General features: G+C 38.8%; 1 protein-coding gene across 5 annotated transcripts in view; it reads left to right on the forward strand.

The window, feature by feature from the left end:
* The window catches only part of LOC101029972 (collagen alpha-4(VI) chain-like), a 120601-nt gene that overhangs the window by 55621 nt on the left and 45995 nt on the right, over positions 1–18985 (forward strand). For all 5 annotated transcript variants that reach the window (XM_074405444.1, XM_074405442.1, XM_074405446.1 and 2 more), the window contains 7 exons: positions 741–794; positions 8255–8326; positions 9637–9663; positions 11416–11460; positions 13703–13756; positions 16603–16665; positions 17007–17072. In XM_074405444.1, the coding sequence (XP_074261545.1) occupies positions 741–794; positions 8255–8326; positions 9637–9663; positions 11416–11460; positions 13703–13756; positions 16603–16665; positions 17007–17072 (381 nt within the window). The remainder of the gene's footprint in view (positions 1–740; positions 795–8254; positions 8327–9636; positions 9664–11415; positions 11461–13702; positions 13757–16602; positions 16666–17006; positions 17073–18985) is intronic.

The raw sequence follows: 18985 nt of genomic DNA on the forward strand, positions 1-18985 counted from the left end.
AGAAAATCAGGTTTGGGGAGCTTTTTGACATGTTTCTTTGCAGCTTGTTTCTCTGCCGCTAAAGCCAAAGAAGGCAGTATTTTGAAGTTTGGGCTTCTCTGCTGTTTCTGTTTGCTAGAATTCGGTAGATAGTCACAATAACTTTTGTATCTTTGTTGATCACAAATAAAATATGCCTTCCAAGTCTGATTGACCAGCTTTTAGACTAAACAAACACATCTGACCATAACATGGCAAGCCAAAACTTTTTGAGAGGAAATGGTTTGTATGTTTCGGTGTGTAAGAAGTAAAAAACAAAACAAAACTGGACAGTTGAGTCAGATGGAAATAAACAACCATTTCTCATGAGTCAGATGGGCAGGAAGACCTTTGTTTACTGATGTTCTGTAAAACAAGGTTGAAAGCCTCTTTAAGAGTAACAGTTTTCCTTAAGCTTTTAGCTGGAAACTAGTCTTGGTTTGGATTTTTACGATAGAATGACTTAGAAGGTATTTTGGAAAATAAGAATCGTTTAAATGCTGACTATTAAGACAAGCCGGTATGCATGTTTTTACTGTCACATTGGCCAAGAATATCTGTTTCTATACATCTCTGCACATTGTACCTGACAGCAAATTCTCCATAAAATGTCAACTCAGTGAGACAAGGATATCTATTAGTAACCATTTTTATTTCCCATAGATTTGAGAAATAAAGACTTTAGAGGTCAAGTTATTTATCTTGACTTCTTGTCTTCTCAGGGAGAGAAGGGTTTTGGTGGGTTACCTGGTCATCCTGGTGAAGAAGGCAGATCTGTAAGTACTAAATATTATTTCTTTACTTTGAAAGAACATGGTAAAATGGATCAAATATTAGCAATATTTAATTGCACCTAAGTCATGAAAGTTTTTTTCTCATCTATGCCATTTAAAGTGGGTCTAAAATAATCCATATAAAATAGACGCTTATTATAACAAATGTCAGGCTGATCTGCTTCGTTAAAGATATAGTTTCCAGAAGGTATTAATTATGCAGTATGGCTGTTTTATTTTTTAATCAGTGAATTTGAAGTAACCGAAAATGTGGTCTGTGTCTAGTGTGCAGGGATGTCGAAGTTGCTGTTAATCATGAGCTCAATTGCATATAATTTGTTACAATTAAGAAGCTATCTATGTTTGTAAATGGTTAATAAAATAATTGAAGAGAATCTAAGACTGTTCTTACTGTAGGTCACTCAGATGCTTTCCTGTGTGGCTGAGAAGGTGGTGGAATTACAGTTAAGCCATCGATGGCTTGCACATAACTGTGGACACACCCCTGGGGATATGCTGGGCAAACAGAAGTTATCTATTAGTCATGTGACTGACTGTGGAGAAAATGTATATAATAGAGAGAATTGTGAGCTAGGGGACTGGGATGTGGGACCATCTTTATTACATAATGTAAACGCCAGAAGAGTTTTTACATCTCATGGTTTTCAGTTAATTTTGAATTATGAAAAAACCACTTTGCCACTGGTGTTATTTTAAGGTTGATTTGTATATATATCACTGGTTTTCAAACATTTTGGCCTAAGGATACCACTGCATTCTCTCCCCCATCCCAATTCTATTGGGGTATAATAGACAAATAGAATTGTATAATTTAAGATGTACAATATAACAAGTTTGATATATACGTATACACTGTGAAATGATACCGGAGTCGTCAGTTAGCACATCCATCACCTCATATAGTTACATTTTTTTTGTATATGGCAAGAACATTTAACATGTATTCTTTTAGCAGATTTCAAGTATATCACATAGTAATGTTAACTATAATTACCGTGTTGTACATTAGAACTCCCAAACTTACTTATAAATGAAAGATTGTACCTTTTAACTAAAATCTTTCCATTACTCACACCGCTCAACGTTTACACTCTTAAAGATTATTGGAAACCTTGAAGAGCTTTTGTTTATGTGGTTACCATGTATTATTATTTAACATATTAGAAATTAGAACTAAGAATTTAAAACATTATTTCTTATTTCAAAATAACAATAAACTCACTTAACATTCATGACATATTTCTTTATGAAAAATAACTGTATTTTCCCAAACAAAAAATATTAGTGAGGAAGTGGCATTTAAAAAAATAATATTTTGTTGCATTTTAGGTTTTGGGGTACATGTGAAGAACATGCAAGATTGTTGCATAGGTACACACATGGCAATGTGGTTTGCTGCCTTCCTCCCCCTCACCTATATCTGGCATTTCTCCCCATGTTATCCCTCCCCAACTCCCCATCCACCGCCATCCCTCTCCTAGTTCTCCCCCACGGACCCCAGTGTGTGATGCTCCCCTCCCTGTGTCTATGTGTTCTCATTGTTCAACACCCACCTATGAGTGAGAACATGTGGTGTTTGATTTTCTGCTCTTGTGTCAGTTTGCTGAGAATGATGGTTTCCAGGTTCATCCATGTCCCTACAAAGGACGCGAACTCATCGTTTTTGATGGCTGCGTAGTATTCCATGGTGTATATGTGCCACATTTTCCCTGTCCAGTCTATCATGTTTAGCATATTTAGCTTATTAGAAGGCAGCTGGATTTCCATATCTGTCTTTGTATTCAGTCTCTTGTGATGTCACTTGCCATGTGACCTCTTAATAACTTTACCACATACTTGGGAGAGAATAAGAGTGAAAAAAAAAAAAAGACAGTTTTAGTGTAATTGGAAAAATAATTTTAACTTTGTGATGCTCCCAAAAGGGTGCTGGAAACACAAGGGGCCCTTTGACCACGCTCTTAACCGCTGGTATCTATGTTGTCAGTGATCCACTTAGAGTGGCACATTCTTTGATTATTCTGAACATTTAGGCTCTTAGAAAATCAGCAGAAATCAGAGGAAAATGTAGCTGCTGAGATCCATGTAAGCTCATCCATTTCTTTGATTATGTTTACAAGAGAATTGCTCAACTTTTCTATTTATTTTTCCACAGTAAGCAAAGTCTTAGGTGTTAGAAATACATTTAGGAATGTGATTGATGAATTTTTGCTATTTATTTATTTAGAAATAATGAAAATATTCCTTCCCATTTGTATGATGTTTTAAAATGTCCTTAAGTGTTGCTTTATTTTTTCTGCTGGGTCTGTGGTACAATGAGTCCAGTCAACATTAGGAGAATGACGTTAGGTCCATCCCACTCATTGGGGTCAGTGACTCTGACTTCAGACAAAGAGGGTAAACCAAATTCTTGTCTGTCTAGAGTGAAAGATGGTTTCGTCCCCCTTCTCTACTGTGCCAGCATTATGAAACCTAGATATGTTATAAAGACCCTTTTAGTACAGAGCTAGAAATATAATGCAAGTGACATTTGTAATTTTAAATTTTATAGTAGCTATCTTAAAAGGAAAAAGAAACAGGTGAAGTTAATTTTAATAATATAGTTTATTTATCTCAATATATCTAAAATATCATTTCATTAGTACTTAATATAAAAATTAATGAGACTTCTTACTTCTTCTGTGCACTGTCTTCTAAATGTTACTTTACACTGAAGGCACATTTCAGTTTGAACCAGACACATTTCAAATGTTCAACAGCCCCGGTATTTGACAGAACAGCTCTAGCAGATCTTAGTTTCTTTTTTCATGCATTTCTCACAAGAGAAGGCGACTTCACAGTGCATTGTCCTCTGAATGTCTTTTAATGTTGTCGGCTTGAAAAGTTGTCAGATTGGTCTACTCAATAGCAGAGACATCTCTGTGCGGATGTAGACCAGTTTCAGAATGGGGTCCATAAATTTGTGTGCTCAAATTGAAAGCGTACAAGGACAAATAACTAAATCATTGTTCCAGTTACTTGTAACTTACAGTTCCACTACCCCCCCCCACAACCCTCACAATTTAGTGGTGTAAAAGAATCATTTTATTATGTTCACAGACTCTGTGAGTGGTGATACTGAAAAAGAAGCAAAAGGGGGGTCTCTTTTCTCCATCTCTGGGATCTCGGCTGGGTTGACTAGACCATCTGGGCTCTAGAAGCAGGAGCTGCCGGACCCACTGCCACTTCCCTCACATGTCTGCTGCTCTGGCGTGTTAGCTGAAACAAGGACAGGTGAAGCTAGAACTGATAGGACGCACTCCAGCAGGGAGGGTCGGTCCTCAGAATGAGTGCTCCAAGAGACCAAGGCTGAAGCTGCAAGGCCTCTGACCCAGACTCAGAAGTCAGGCAGTAACATGGCTTTCTCATGTTGTTGGTTGCAAGCCAGTTATTAAGTCCAGACCAGATTCAAGAGGAGGGGAATTGGACTCCTCCCCAGCATGGAGAAGGGGCGTGGTCACAGAGCATGTGGCATGGGAGATGTTGTCTGGCTTTGGAAAATGCAATCTGTCAGACTCACACATTCTATTTACTTTAAAAATATATCTATATGATGGGTGGTTTAAATAACAACTTATGCATCGGTTACACAGCAAAGCCTTACTTGTAGAACAAAGTCAGACTAAGGTCACAAAAAATATTTATGTAACTTTGTAGTAACAAAAACATCTAACATTTGTTGACAGTTTTATATATGCCAGACATAGGGCTAAACATTCTTTGTTTCCTCATTATATATCTATCTGCACACACAAACGTATATATGTATGTTATTATTATTATTTTCATTTGTCATAAAATAGCCAAGCATCTGAAAACCTTGTAGTGCTGTTAGTCTGTCCATTAAATCATGGATATTATGTACAGCTTTAAGCAACTACTGTGAGTAGATGAGAGACCAATTTTTAAACATTATAGAGCTTAATATTTGAATTAGAAATACAATAAACTATTTTTTTCTCCAAACCATTTAACATATGGGCTCATATATAAAATACAATTCTCATTTCCTCTTGTGAACATCCTAAAAATGTTTTTGGCCAATTAGAATGTGTAAACTTTTAGGGATGTAGGTAAAATAGGTAAATGTCTATTTTGATATAAATAGAATATTTATATCTTTTTTTTTTTTTTTTTTTTTGGAGACAGAGTTTCACTCTTGTTACCCAGGCTGTAGTGCAATGGTGTGATCTCGGCTCACTGCAGCCTCCGCCTCCTGGGTTCAGGCAATTCTCCTGCCTCAACCTGCTGAGTAGCTGGGATTACAGGCACACGCCACCATGCCCAGCTAATGTTTTTTTGTATTTTTTAGTAGAGACGGGGTTTCACCATGTTGACCAGGATGGTCTTGATCTCTTGACCTCGTGATCCACCTGCCTCAGCCTCCCAAAGTGCTGGGATTACAGGCTTGAGCCACCGTGCCCGGCCCTAATATTTATATCTTTAATTTAGTTATATGTAATCAGTTTAGAGTCTTTCATTAGGTATAATTTATATTACATTAGAACGACTGCTTTTCTCTATCTTATGTTTTATCAAATTATTGTATTAAAATTTTTTCCCATGTAGTTTCTGTATCAATTTCTTTATTATTACTGGAGCCGCTTTTTGGAAAAATTTTACTTAGTTTTCTATAGCGTATTAAAAGTCTTATTTGCATGGCATTCAATATTTGCAGTTGTAAGGTCTCACCCCGAAATATAATAAATAAATTTGTTAGATTTCTTCATCTCCTTTTTTTAAATTGCATTTTAGGTTTTGGGGTACATGTGAAGAACATGCAAGATTGTTGCATAAGCACACACATGGCATCTCCTTGTTTTTTTTAACTGACCTGGAGGGTGACCGCCGTAGCATTCCATAAATATCTCATATTGATGCTGATTATGTGTCAGTACTAAGCTGTTCAAAGTAAAGTGATGGAGAGAGTACTCTGAAATATGAGAAATTGTGAAGGCTTTGTGGGGTCTGTAATTTAAGACTGCTCTTTTTTTTTTCTTGAGGACTAATTTTGGGAAAACATGTAATTATGTGTATACAGCAACTGAAATTTTAGAAACTGGGAATAGAAGTCACAAGAATGGGTTTATTTATTTTTCTTCACAATGTTCTTTTTAATTAATTGTGGTAAAATACATATAACATAAGGTTTACCATCTTAACAATTTGTTAAGTGATATTAAGTACATTCACATTGTTGTGTAACCATCACCATCATCGCCATCACTTAACAGTTCATTAAATACATTCACATTGTGTAACTATCACCATCATCCATCTCCAGAAATCTTTTCATTTTGTAAATGCAAAACGCTGTCTACATCAATCACTCCCTCTTCCTTCAGTTTCTGTTGCCACCCTTCTATTTTCTGTCTTTGTGAATTTGACTACTTGAGGTACCTCAGGTAAGTGGAATCATATCGTATTTGTATGTTTGTGACTGGCTTACTTTACTTTGCAAATGTGTTCAAGAACCATTCATGTTGTAGCATGTGTCAGAATGTCCCTCCTTTTTTAGGCTGCATATATTCAATTGTATTAACATATCTATATAAGATAGACCACATTTTGTTTATCCATTCACCTGCTGATAGACACTGGGGTTGCCTCTGCCTTTTGGCTGTTGTGAATAATGCTACTATAAACATGGGTGTACCAATATCTCTTCCAGACCTTGCTTTTAATTCTTTTGGGTATATACCCAGAAGTAGAATTCCTGGTAATATGATAATGCTATTTTTAATTTTCAGAGGAACTGCCATACTGTTTTCCACAGCAGCTACACCATTTTACATTCCCACCAGCAGTGCATGAAGGTTCCCATTTCTCCACATCCTCCACATCCTTGTCAACACTTGTTATTTTCTGTTGTTGTTTTTGTTGTTTTTTCATAGCAGCCATGCTGAGTGGGTTTATTTTAGCTTTTTTAAAAAGTCAATTTTTCCTTGATGCCCCTGTTTTGTATATGTCAACTATTTTCTAATAAATACGATGACCAATCCCAATTGATAACACTATACAGTGCCATGTAGTACAGTAGATACATTAGGATTGCATTTTCCAGATGAAGCTTGAACACCACACACTGAAGCTAAAAATACAGATACACTAGGAAGAAGGGAGGAAAACAGACATTTGTTTAGAATCTACTGTGTGTGAAAGTAGAAACTCAGAGAGAGTGACTTGTTAAGGTTGGAGATGTGTCCAAAACTGTCTGATACCAGATGTCTGTCTGTGCTTTTCTCATTATCTGTTGCTATCTAAGTACAAAACACCTCATTTGTTCAATACATATACTTTGTGAAGTATTTCCAGTACAGCATCTCATACACTCAATATAACAATCCTGTGAGATGACTAGAGTCAGTATTATCAGATCACATTTACAAATGGTGAAAGTTGTGATTCATGGCGTCATGTGCTTTTGTCTAAGCTCACAAAACAAGCTGGAAGCAGAACTAGGACTCAAATGCATACCCATTCAGTCTAAATCCGTAGCCTTCTCATCTTATCGTGTGCCTTTTTACTGTCTTGAACAGATTATGCATTTATCAACCTAATTAAGTCAAAGTGAGATATTACAAATGTAGACTGTCTTTTGATTAAAATTCATGTGCTGTGCTGTACTTTCTAATTAATATTTAATCAACTTGGCAAAAGGAATATCTACCATTCCCTTCTTGTCTAATACCTAGATGAAAAGGTTATATTTATTAATCAAATTCAGTAAGTCATTCTTCAAATCCTGGTTGAATGTCTATTGTATTAGATCAGATGCTGTGGTTGGGGCTACAAATGCAGCGATAAAGAAATGAGACATTGTCTTTGTCTCCATGAAGCTCACAATGTAACAGGAGATTCTGATGTATATAACCACGTTTCACTATAATATATGCCAATTTGTATCCTCCAAATACTACAAGGAAACTGAAGGGACAATTGGGTGGGATCAACAGAAAAAAGCTTCTCACGAGAGGAGGTGACAAAGGACCTATACCTTCAGAGTGGGTAGGAATTCACCTAGAAGAGAAAGGATCAAATAATGATTTATTCCTTGAGGGACCACAGCAAAACCTCCATCCAGTGTCAGCTGACTGAAGAAAATGTTCAGACAGATCTTTTGTTTTATTTAATTCTGAAGTTTTGCCCACATGGCTTAACTGAATTGATTAAAAAATGCAGATGGTTTGGATTTGTGTGGGTTGGAGTCATCTCTATGAGCAGTTGATGGATTAACAATCTGAGTGCCTTGCAGGTGACCTGAGCAGGTCTTTGAGGTTGTAAAAGCAACTGTAAGGACCAAGTCATATTTTGGTCATTTTGAAGGTCCTTATTGCTGCCTTGAATTAGTTGGTGGTGATAGAGACAGTTGCTTGAATGCATTCACGTATCTTCTTCTTCCACAGGGAGAACGAGGTCTCCAGGGTCTTCCTGGACTCCGAGGTGAGGAAGGATGCCCCGGTATGAGGGGACCTAAGGTGAGTGAGACCTTGAGCTGTGGGATTCTTTCTCTTTCTTGGCTTCATCTCTTGAGTTTGAGGAAAATCGTAATTCTTCAACATAACTATGAAGTCTTAGCTACTCCTCAGATTACAAGTTTCCCAGAAGTAAAGCCTGAGACAAAGAATCTATTGCAAGTATTTTACTGGGAGCTCACGCTAGTAAGCAATAGTAGGGAAGTCAGGAAGTGAGATAAGGAGGAAAGGAGGCCTGAAAATGGTACATTATCAATCAGATCACCACTGTACGTAGATGGAGCGTAATCCTGCTGAAGAACTCTGGCAGCCAGAGTTGAACATGCACCTGAATATACCCCAGTTAAGGGGTGAGGGAGCTGGGGTGTTTATACACCAAATCCCATCAGGAATTAGTTGAGGGCGGCTTCCAGGAGGTATGAATTCCTAGCACTTTTGACCTGTCTTGTATGGGGGTAGAGCAGGCCCCGGTCCCTGAAAAAACCCTCAGAAAGGAGTGAGGGGTGCTGGTGGTTGAAAGTAGGATAGAGAACACTAAAGTATTTTTTTTTTAATTTTAAGTTCTGGGGTACATGTGCAGGATGTGCAGGTTTGTTGCGTGGGTAAACGTGTGGCGGTGGTTTCCTGCACCTAACAACTCATCTCCTACGTGTTAAGCACAGCATGCATTAGTTATTTTTCCTGATGCTCTCCCTCCCCCAACCCCATCCCTTGACAGGCCCCAGTGTGTGTTCTGCCCCTCCCTGGGTCCATGTGAGAACACTAAAGTTTTAAAGGCTGAAGGGATACAGGTACACCTTTTCAGGTGGTTACATTAAATGTCCCTCACCTGTCCAGGACTGGAGAATCTCCCTTAATAAAGTAAAAAAAAAAAAAAAAATTGTACAATCTCAGAATCCTAAAGAGAGTTTTCCTAACCAAAATGACCGTGTTCTGTATATCTATCAAATTACTCTTCCAATTAATTTGTCCTGTTGTTCCTTGAAGCCCTCTCATGCTTACTGGCCAATGTATTCTCACTTTTGTTTGAAAAATAGCATCATTTTAATAACCGGCAGGTCACTGTTATTCTCTTTGATCCCCACTGTGGGAGGAGCTGCAAAGTGCAATTTTCTCCAGGTTCCAGGCAACGGAGGGTGGTAGTAATCAGGGTGCTGTAATGCCCACCACATTTGCCAGACAAGGCATCTTCATTTCGATTTAATATTGTAGTTGTATTTTCTTCAAACCTGGGAGCATATGGTTTCCAAAATAAAACAAGGGCTTAACAATCTCATTCAAGCTCAATTCTTGTGATCTCTTTTTAACTTTAGGGAGCAAGAGGATTTTCAGGAGAGAAGGTAGGTAATCTCGTTTACTCTTCTTAAACTGGATAGCTGTTTCTTTGGGAAATACGATACTTATTTCAATCACATTTCTTTGCCTGAGTGAGGTGAGACTTCAGACTTTTAGGCAAGGGAATTTGTCAGATGATACTACTAGTCAAACTTCCATGCTAATGAGTGACTACTTGTAAGACATGTGTTTCAGGTTTAAGGTAGTGACCTATTATTTTTTTCAAGCCTTGCTGACTCTATGTAAAAATTGGGCCACCGTATTAATCACATGGTGGTCTAGAAGTGTTGGTCCTGAAGCCAGGGTGTGGTGGGGAGGGTCTGGTCAAGGTGAACATCAAATGGAAGAGGAGTGCTGGGGCGAGGTTGTTAGGAAAGGAGTGGGCACAGGAAGGGAATGATTTGCATTCAGATTCAGAACCATAGTATCCATTTGCTGATTCATTCACTCAAAAAGTACTTATTAGGTACCCACCCTGTTCTCCACATTATCCTAGGGAGTGGTTACAAAATGATGGACAAGGCAGACAAGGGCTCGTGGAGCTTCCTTATTTATGTTTTCTGGTGCCACCGATTAACCTCCTATGGCCTGTGGCAAATATGCCACGTCATTCTATTCCAAGAGTTTGGTATACTTATTTTTATGTACTAACTCAGCTGTGCTTTGTTTAAAAAAAAAAAAAATGCCTGAAACTTGATTTTCTTTTGTGGACAGTAGGAGTAAATCAACTATTTCACACACGTAAATGCATTTTATTTTGCTTGTGAAACTCTGACTTTTTCTTTAAAAGATTCTGCCGGGTGCAGTGGCTCACGCCTGTAATCCCATCACTTTGGGAAGCTGAGGCAGGTGGATCACAAGGTCAAAAGTTTGAGGCCAACCTGACCAATATGGTGAAACCCCGTTTCTACTGAAAAATACAAAAATTAGCAGGGTGTGGTGGCACACACCTGTAGTCCCAGCTGCTTGGGAGGCTGAGGCAGGAGAATCGCTTGAACCTGGGAGGTGGAGGTTGCAGTGAGCGGAAATCCTGCCACTGCACTCCAGACTGGGTGACAGAGTGAGACTCTGTCTCAAATAATAATAATAATAAAAAGATTCTTTATAATGAATATGTTATCAGTCATTTGGGGATAATTGGCAAAATGAAGGGCCCATAATTTGAAAGTGATGGAATATTTGATGAGAAGTCACTGTGTCACTGCCCAGTTTTACTCTTATCCCCTAATTAGCCTTGGTTTTTCATTTCCTTTCTTTTTTAAAAATTTTATCTCCCAAAATGCACACAAATGCACACAAACTCATTTAGTTCCTCTTTAATCTGTGAACTACCAGGTTTCCATTAAATTAATTAATTCAGGCATATTTGCCATCTTTTTAAAGAAAGTCAACGACAAAATGACCATTTTTCGTATTTGACAACCAGTGTTTCATTTGTTTTTGTCAAAGAGCTATTTGTTCCAAGTGCAAAAGTTTAAAGGGAGTCTTTCCTATCCATTCAAATTTTGAGGTTAAAAAATATGTATACGTTTTTAGCACCTGAAGCTATAAGGTAAAACAGTATATAATCCTAATAACTATTTCAGGAAGAAAATAATCATTACTTTTTAATAACTGGGTGCAGTTTATAAGTGTTACAGAAAGTCTAGATTCTGTATCAACTGAAAAAATATTAGCAAGGAAATTCACATCAATGAAATATTCACATACACTTGTTTCTCTTGTCTCTAACATTCTGATGTTCCTTTGCTCTACAGGGCAACCCTGGTGAGGAAGGAGCTGATGGCTTGGATGGAGAACAGGTGCTGAAGTTTCTCATTTAATGTTTTCCTTTCTATTAATCTAGCATTTATACTCTTGCAGAGAGTACAGCTTTTTCATGACTAGCTAGAATTTTTAACATGCGTACTCAACAATGTTTAATGTTAATCTATATATTTTTCCTCATCCCCAAAATACAAGGACTCTAGAAAATTTAATCAGCTCCCTCCCATATTACGTATTATTGTCTAGTATTTTATTTCCATCTATTTTTGTTAAATTCTCCCAATTACACCTTCTTATTGTTGTTTTATATAGCCAGTGCTTGTCTGCTTTACCCCCATGTTTACTCATCTCAGGGATACCTTCCCTGTAGTCATTGATACCATCAAAAGAAAATGAAAAGAATCATGTTTCTTTTGCCTAAGGCATGACTTTTAGAATTTCCTTTAATGAAGGTCAGTTCATTGTAAACTCTTCTTGTTTTTTGGGAAATCTCTTTGAAAAATAGTTTAGTTCATTGGGTAAGCAATTCTGTTGACGGTCACTTTCTCTCGGCACTTTGAAAATGTAATTTTTTAGTCATCTGGCTTCTATTGTCTTCTACCTTTCATTATTGCCATTAAGAATTTATCTGTCAAAATAATTGTTCTTCTGTAAGCAACCTTTAAAAATGTATAAGGAGGCTTTAAATTTTTCCCTTTGATTTTAGTTTTTGACAGTTTCAATATCATAGTCCAGGTGTGGATTTCTTTTTATGTATTCTGCTTGGGACTTGTCAGTCTTTCGAATCTGAGTGTTTATGTCTCTCATAAATTTTGGAAATCGTCAGTGCTTAATTTCAAAATTATTGTTTTGAAATTTTTGTTTTTTCCTATTTTCTCTATTATTTCTTTGCGGAAATCTAATTAGAAATTTGTGAAAACTTCTCATTTTGCCCTCAGTGTCTCTTAACTGCTCTTTTATATTTCTATTTCTTCATTATTCTGTGCCGCATTCTGTATAATTTCTTTAGTTTCTAGTTCACTAATTCTCACCTCACTTGTGTTTAATATGATATTTAGTTTGTCTATTGGAATTTTAATTTTAATTATATTTTTCACTTCAAGTAGTTCTATTTGATCCTTTCTGAAATCTACTTGGTCTCCTTTCATAGTTGGTTATTTTATTCATTTTCTTCTAATTATTTAAACATATTAAATATACTCATTTTATATTCAGTGTATTAGAATCCCCATATTTGCAGTCATTGCAGGTCTGATTTTGTTGTATGTTGTTTCTGCTGGCTTCTCCTTCATGGCATCCCCCTCATGTGTGTTATGACTTTTAGTTTAAACTCGTTTTTTGATGGAATGTTATCTGTGAGACACCATTAGGGCTTGAGTTGAGATTGTTTGCCATGTTCCTAGTGGCAAAAACATCTAGGACCACCCTAAAATAAATTGTCAGCTTGAGGCCCTTCACACCACACACACACAGAGACACACACACCACACCACACACACACACCACACCACACACACGCACACACCACACACACACAGACACATACACCACACCACACACCACACACCACACACACACACACACACACATGCACTACACCACACACACATGCACACCACACACACACAGAGACATACACACCATACCACACACACACCACACCACACACACACACACGCACCACACAGAGACACACACACCACACCACACACACACACACCCCACACACACACGCACACACACCCACACCACACACACAGTGACACACACACCACACACACACACCACACCACACACACACACACCACACAGACACACACACCACACCACACACACCCACACCACACATACAGACACACACACACACCACACCACACATACATGCATGCACACACACACGCACACACACACCCCACACACACAGAGACACGCACACCACACACACACATGCATGCACACACACATACGCACACACACACAATTACAAGAAGCCCTCGGGATAGCCATAAGTTATTACTTGTCTGCATTCTTGCTTTCTCTTTATTATGAACCATAAGAATTTTTAAAATGAGATTTTAATGTATACAAAATATATTTTAATTTATCTGGAATTGTAAATTGTTTTTAAGTGGGAGGGTTACCTCTAGGCTGTCACATTGTCAGAAATAGAGTAAAGGTACTTTCTACTCTTGGCTAGAATGTAAAAATACATAAAGAAAAATTTTGCTGAGACTAATAACAGACAGGTTGTTTGTATGTTCACTTTTCCATTTTTAGGGTGATCGTGGAATCCCAGGGTCACCTGGAGAAAAAGGAAATAGAGGAAATCGGGTAAAGTATGATGATATTCTTTCATTTTCCTATTAAGTAACCTGACATGGGTAGTTTATTTTTAAACTGTGGGAAACTGTGGGGATAAATATCATCTAGTGGTTTAAATCTTACGGAGTTAAATGGGGAGTTAAAGGGCAATTAAAATGAGATCGCTGTTGGGAAGTTTCACCTGAGGTCTGACTCTGCTGATGGCAGAGTGAGTAATGTAAATCCTGTGACTTAACCTTGTGTGCTTGAGAACAGTGATCCTGTCATTCCCATCTCACTAGCTTCTCATGGCTCCCTGTCATCAACAATTTGGTGTTACATCCAAGGACTTTCAACCACATTCTTTACAAATCTCTGTCAAGAAATGTCTCCCCAGACTCACTGATTCCGAAAAGTTGCTTATGCATGCCCACCTCTATGTGTTTGCTCATGCCAGCTGCCTCTCCTGGAATGCCTTTTTCCTGCTTCCATATTCAGTGCTTCATCTGAGTATCACCTTTTCCTGAATGCCCCGTTCCTCTCTTTCTTCTTCATAACAGCTTCCTTGGCGTATCAGTTTGTAGAGATCTTTGCCTTCTTGATATACATGCAATTATTTGTCCTTTCTGTTTGACAGTGATTACACACTTCATCCAGAGGGTAATTCTGTCTCCATGTAAGGGATGGCAGACACCTGGCATATGTCCCACGACCCTCCTTTCCTGTTCGCGTGGCAGACATTACTAACCAATTATGGAATTCGACACGGCTGAAGGATCCATCTCAACACAGTACTATAGTCAGCTTCTATTGATTGATAGGATTAGACATCAAGGGGGTAATTTATTTGCTTATGCTTCTTTGTACTCCTCATGAAATAAGAGCAATGCTTTTACACCAAGGGTGAACAATCAGTGATATGGATTGATTTCCTGATAGGTGAAACAGGAAGAGTCAGCAGACATGGCCCTTTATTGAAGTTTGATTTCTAACTTGAAGTTTATGGATCAGACTTCAGAGAAGGTGGAGGACACCATAATTTCTTAACACTGGAGAGCCTTCAGTTTCGGCTAAATTTAGCTAAATTCAATAAACACCTGTCAAGTGTTTATTGTCCCTACCTGTGGGACATTTGCTAGGTACAAAAAAAGAGTTCCAAGATACACAAGTCATGGCTCTGACCAACAAAGAGCTTATTGATTGTGCAGGAGATATAATTGGTACAGGAAAAACTATAATATGAGATAGCATAAGCTACAGGAGGTAAGAATGGTGCAAATAAAGAATCAATGGGAGCACAGTGACTTGCAGAGGAAACTAAAATAGATTGGCTTTTTTTCATTTGATCAATCATCAAAATTTTTTGTCATTTTTTTGTATTGTATTTTTTGTGTGTATTGTAATTTTTTGTATTGTGAGCATCTATTGTATCAAGGCATGATTCTAGCATGGGAAACAAAACAGGCATGGGCTCTTAGGATTGTCCTCTATGGAAGAAAATAGACATGAATGAAATAATCATGGAAATAGATATCATATTACTGCTGAGGTAAGGGTATGGAGAGGAATATGACAGGAGATTTGACCCAGCCTGTGCAATCAGAAAGGTTTCATTGAGGATGTGAAGAGGGGTTGAAATTTAAAAGATAGGTAACAATTAATCAGGGAAGAGAGAAAGAGGCAAGAGAATAACTTCTATACTAAGGTCCTGTGGCATTTAAGCAGGTGCCAAAGAGTGAGAGGATTCCAGCTTTCCGGACAATGCAGGAAATCAAGACATTTTTTGCTCAGACCTCTGTGAGAGGGTCTGGGAGAGAAACACTGTATATTCTAGCTTAAGAAAAAGGCTCAAGGAAAGGGTTAGAATTAGAATAAATTAGGATAGGTTTGGAAAAATAAGGATCCTAATTTCGTAAGAGTGGAGGATACACTGTTTCTCTAAGTTAGGCACATCTGTTTCACAGATGAGAAAATGGAGTCTTAGAAAAGTCAAAGAAATTCACCTATGTAGGAAATTAAATAGCAGGATTGGAACCTAGAATTATCTAGCTCCCTTTTACCATTATATCAGGCCAGGAAAGAGATAAGGAGGCATCTCAAGTAAGATTATGAGGTGGCTTCTTTGGGAGTCTAGAGGACATTTTATTTCTGTTGTGTCTGAAAGCTGGAACAGTGATCCCATCTGTTCATCATGCACACCCTCCAGCTCCAGGCATGTGATGTCATCTGAGGGAGACACCTGTGGTGGAGCCTCTCCCCGCTTCACGGCTCTGTAGCCACTACGACACAGGGATGGCACTGATGGTGGCAGGTTTTAAGAGAAGCATCATATACTTATCATGTCATAGTCCTATGGCAAGTTTCTCCGCCTCTCTGGTTTCCTATCTGCAGTAGTCAGGAGCTCTGGAAACATGGTTCTCTCCTTTCTCTTCTTGTTCATGAGCTCTTGCTCTACCACTACTACCATGCGCCTGCTGGAGAAAGCCCTCCTCACCACCGACCCCTTTTTAAACAACAACAGCATGTGTTTCTGTGTGGAGCATCAGCAAGGGGTGGGAAGATCAAGGAATTTGATGGTAGGGAAAGCTGGGTCCAGCTTCCTAGAATCTCAGGTCCTGCATAATGCAAATTGGTGAATTCCTGAGTTGTGAGGGTTAAATGAGGTAATACCCATGTAGGGCCAAGCATATGGCAGATAGCCAATAAAAGCATGTCCTTTACCTTTCAATCTCACCCCTGTGGCAGTGGGTGCTTTAAAATTCAAGTACTAAGTTGCTCTTTTCATTTGATTCTCGTTTCCCCTCTTAATATTCTCTTCTCTTTAGGCTATATGTGATCTTTTAAAGTGACACCTTTTTTTTTCTTTGTGATTTAAGGGCTTGCCAGGACTGCCAGGACAACCTGGAGAGCTTGGAGAGCCTGGGTTAAGGGGAGATCCTGTGAGTGATGTCGGGGGGTTTCTGCTGCTTTGATTCCAGGGACTGGAGAACTGTTTGCTTGTGACACAAAGGCAAAGAGCAATTAATTATTCACTAAGAAAGCATCTGTTCACCTTGTCTTAGTATTGCAACAAATGAGAGAATCGAGGGAAAAACTCAAGAAGTTGAGTTCTTAGCAAAGTTGCGATTTTAATTGCATTGAGTGTCTGAGATTCTTTTGAGCAAGTCCAGACAATCAAAAGGGTCCACTTTAGTTGTGCCTTATTTTGTTTTGTTTTAAATAATTCTTCCTATAATTTCTTTTCTGTTTATTTGAGATAATGAACCCTTTATTTTCTCAGGGGGATCCTGGAACTAATAGCTATATCCAAGGCCCTAAGGGAGAAAAAGGAAGGCGTGGGCATCGGGTAAGATGGTCTCTGTTTCCCTTGGGGGGTTACATGGGAACACATGCTAGCTGGGGAAGAAGAGTTGGGCACTCTGGTAGAATCAGCGTTAAAAAAAAAAAAAAAAACAGAGAGCAAGCCTGTGGGAGTCCATCGTCCGTAGAGATAGGGGCTCTGAATCATAATCTCCACTGACATCCTCATCCATGTATACTTAATTCATAGTTGTTTTTTTTTCTATTCAAATCCTATCTCCTATGACGTGACATCTTTTGTCTTGATTTCCTCATCTCCAAAATGAAAGCACCAGACTCAATGATGTCTAAGATATTTCTAGTTTTCCAAATTCTCTATGTTTATAATGATGTATTCATTTTAAATGTATTCATGGTCATTACAGTGCTTGCCTGCTTTCTGTCACAGCCAGTGCTGACTGATGTGAACTGGGAATTAAGCTATTTTTAAAGGTAAAATCCTCGCTTAGCTCCGAAGGCTAGAAGCATTGTGATAGAAGGCATCACAGAAGGAAAAAGACTTGTTAACTTTGATCAGTGTTAACTTCTTGGCAGCCATTTTTAGATTCTCATGTCCCAGACATTAAAATGCATGATTCTGAAAAATGACTAAAATAACCCAAGCGCTTCAGTCCTCATATCTTTCCTAATTTCCAGGCATGAGGTCTGCATAGCAAAATGTCTGCAGCTAGAGAGGAACCTCTATTACTCTGAACTTCACTTTTTCATCCTTTGACAAAACTATAGGACATTGGCTCTCTTCTCTAGCTACTTTGCATTCTGTTTATATATGTCTAGAGCCTGAGTTAAATGCAGTTTGTAACAAGATCATTATTACGTCGCTGTGTGAGAAAATCAGCATGACTTGCTGCAAGAATCTCTTGTTAATTGCAGTTGTTTTGGACAAACCCCATTGAGAGGGTTTCCTGTGGTGAGTTGACATCAGAGAGCCCTGTGAATAGCCACTCAGCTGGCTATGGAATTGAGCTTAGGGAGCAGCAGGATAGCAACCCTACCCATGTGCGCCCCCGTTTCCTCATCTGTAAGGCGGGAAGATAGAGAAACCATTTCAAAGCTTCCATGAGTTGTAGTTGTTGTGAAAAGAAAGATCATGATCTGTATACTCAGATTTGCTCCAAGTTTTACTGCTGGGAAGGAGCCTAGGGCTCTAGACAAATGGTCCAGTGCTGTGTACATCACAGCACCGCAGCCACGAGCCGCATGCAGCCAAGAGCTGCATGTTCACAGGTTTCTGAGGCCTCCATCACTGACTTTCGCAGAGGGTTAACTCTGAACAGCAGATCCCTAAACTGTACATGCAAACAAAAGCTGCAACCCTCTGGGGCAGTGCTGTGACATATTCCGTTTGTGTTCCCATGGTTTCTACTCCCATGCTGGGCCAAAAAAGGGTGGTAACTAAATACCCTTTGAATAGACTTAGGGAACAGAAGTCACTCGTACCAGCTCCATTATTACCATGCAGCTGGCAGATGCTGACATTCTAGCCCAAGCTTGTCCACCTCACTGCCTGTGGGCAGCATGTAGCCCAGCATGGCTTTGAATGCAGCCCAACACAATTTGGAAACTTTCTTTTTTTTTTTTTTATTGCATTTTAGGTTTGGGGGTACATGTGAAGAACATGCAAGATTGTTGCATAGGTACACACATGGCAGTGTGGTTTGCTGCCTTCCGTCCCCTCACCTGTATCTGTCATTTCTCCCCATGCTATCTCTTCCCACCTCCCCACCCCCCGCCCCTCCCCCATTTCCCCCCAACGGACCCCAGTGTGTAGTGCTCCCCTCCCTGTGTCCATGTGTTCTCATTGTTCAACACCCACCTATGAGTGAGAATATACGGCGTTTGATTTTCTGCTCTTGTGTCAGTTTGCTGAGAATGATGGTTTCCAGGTTCATCCATGTC

The sequence above is a fragment of the Saimiri boliviensis genome, chromosome 9 (genome assembly GCF_048565385.1).
Source record: "Saimiri boliviensis isolate mSaiBol1 chromosome 9, mSaiBol1.pri, whole genome shotgun sequence".
NCBI classification, from domain to species: Eukaryota; Metazoa; Chordata; class Mammalia; order Primates; family Cebidae; genus Saimiri; species Saimiri boliviensis.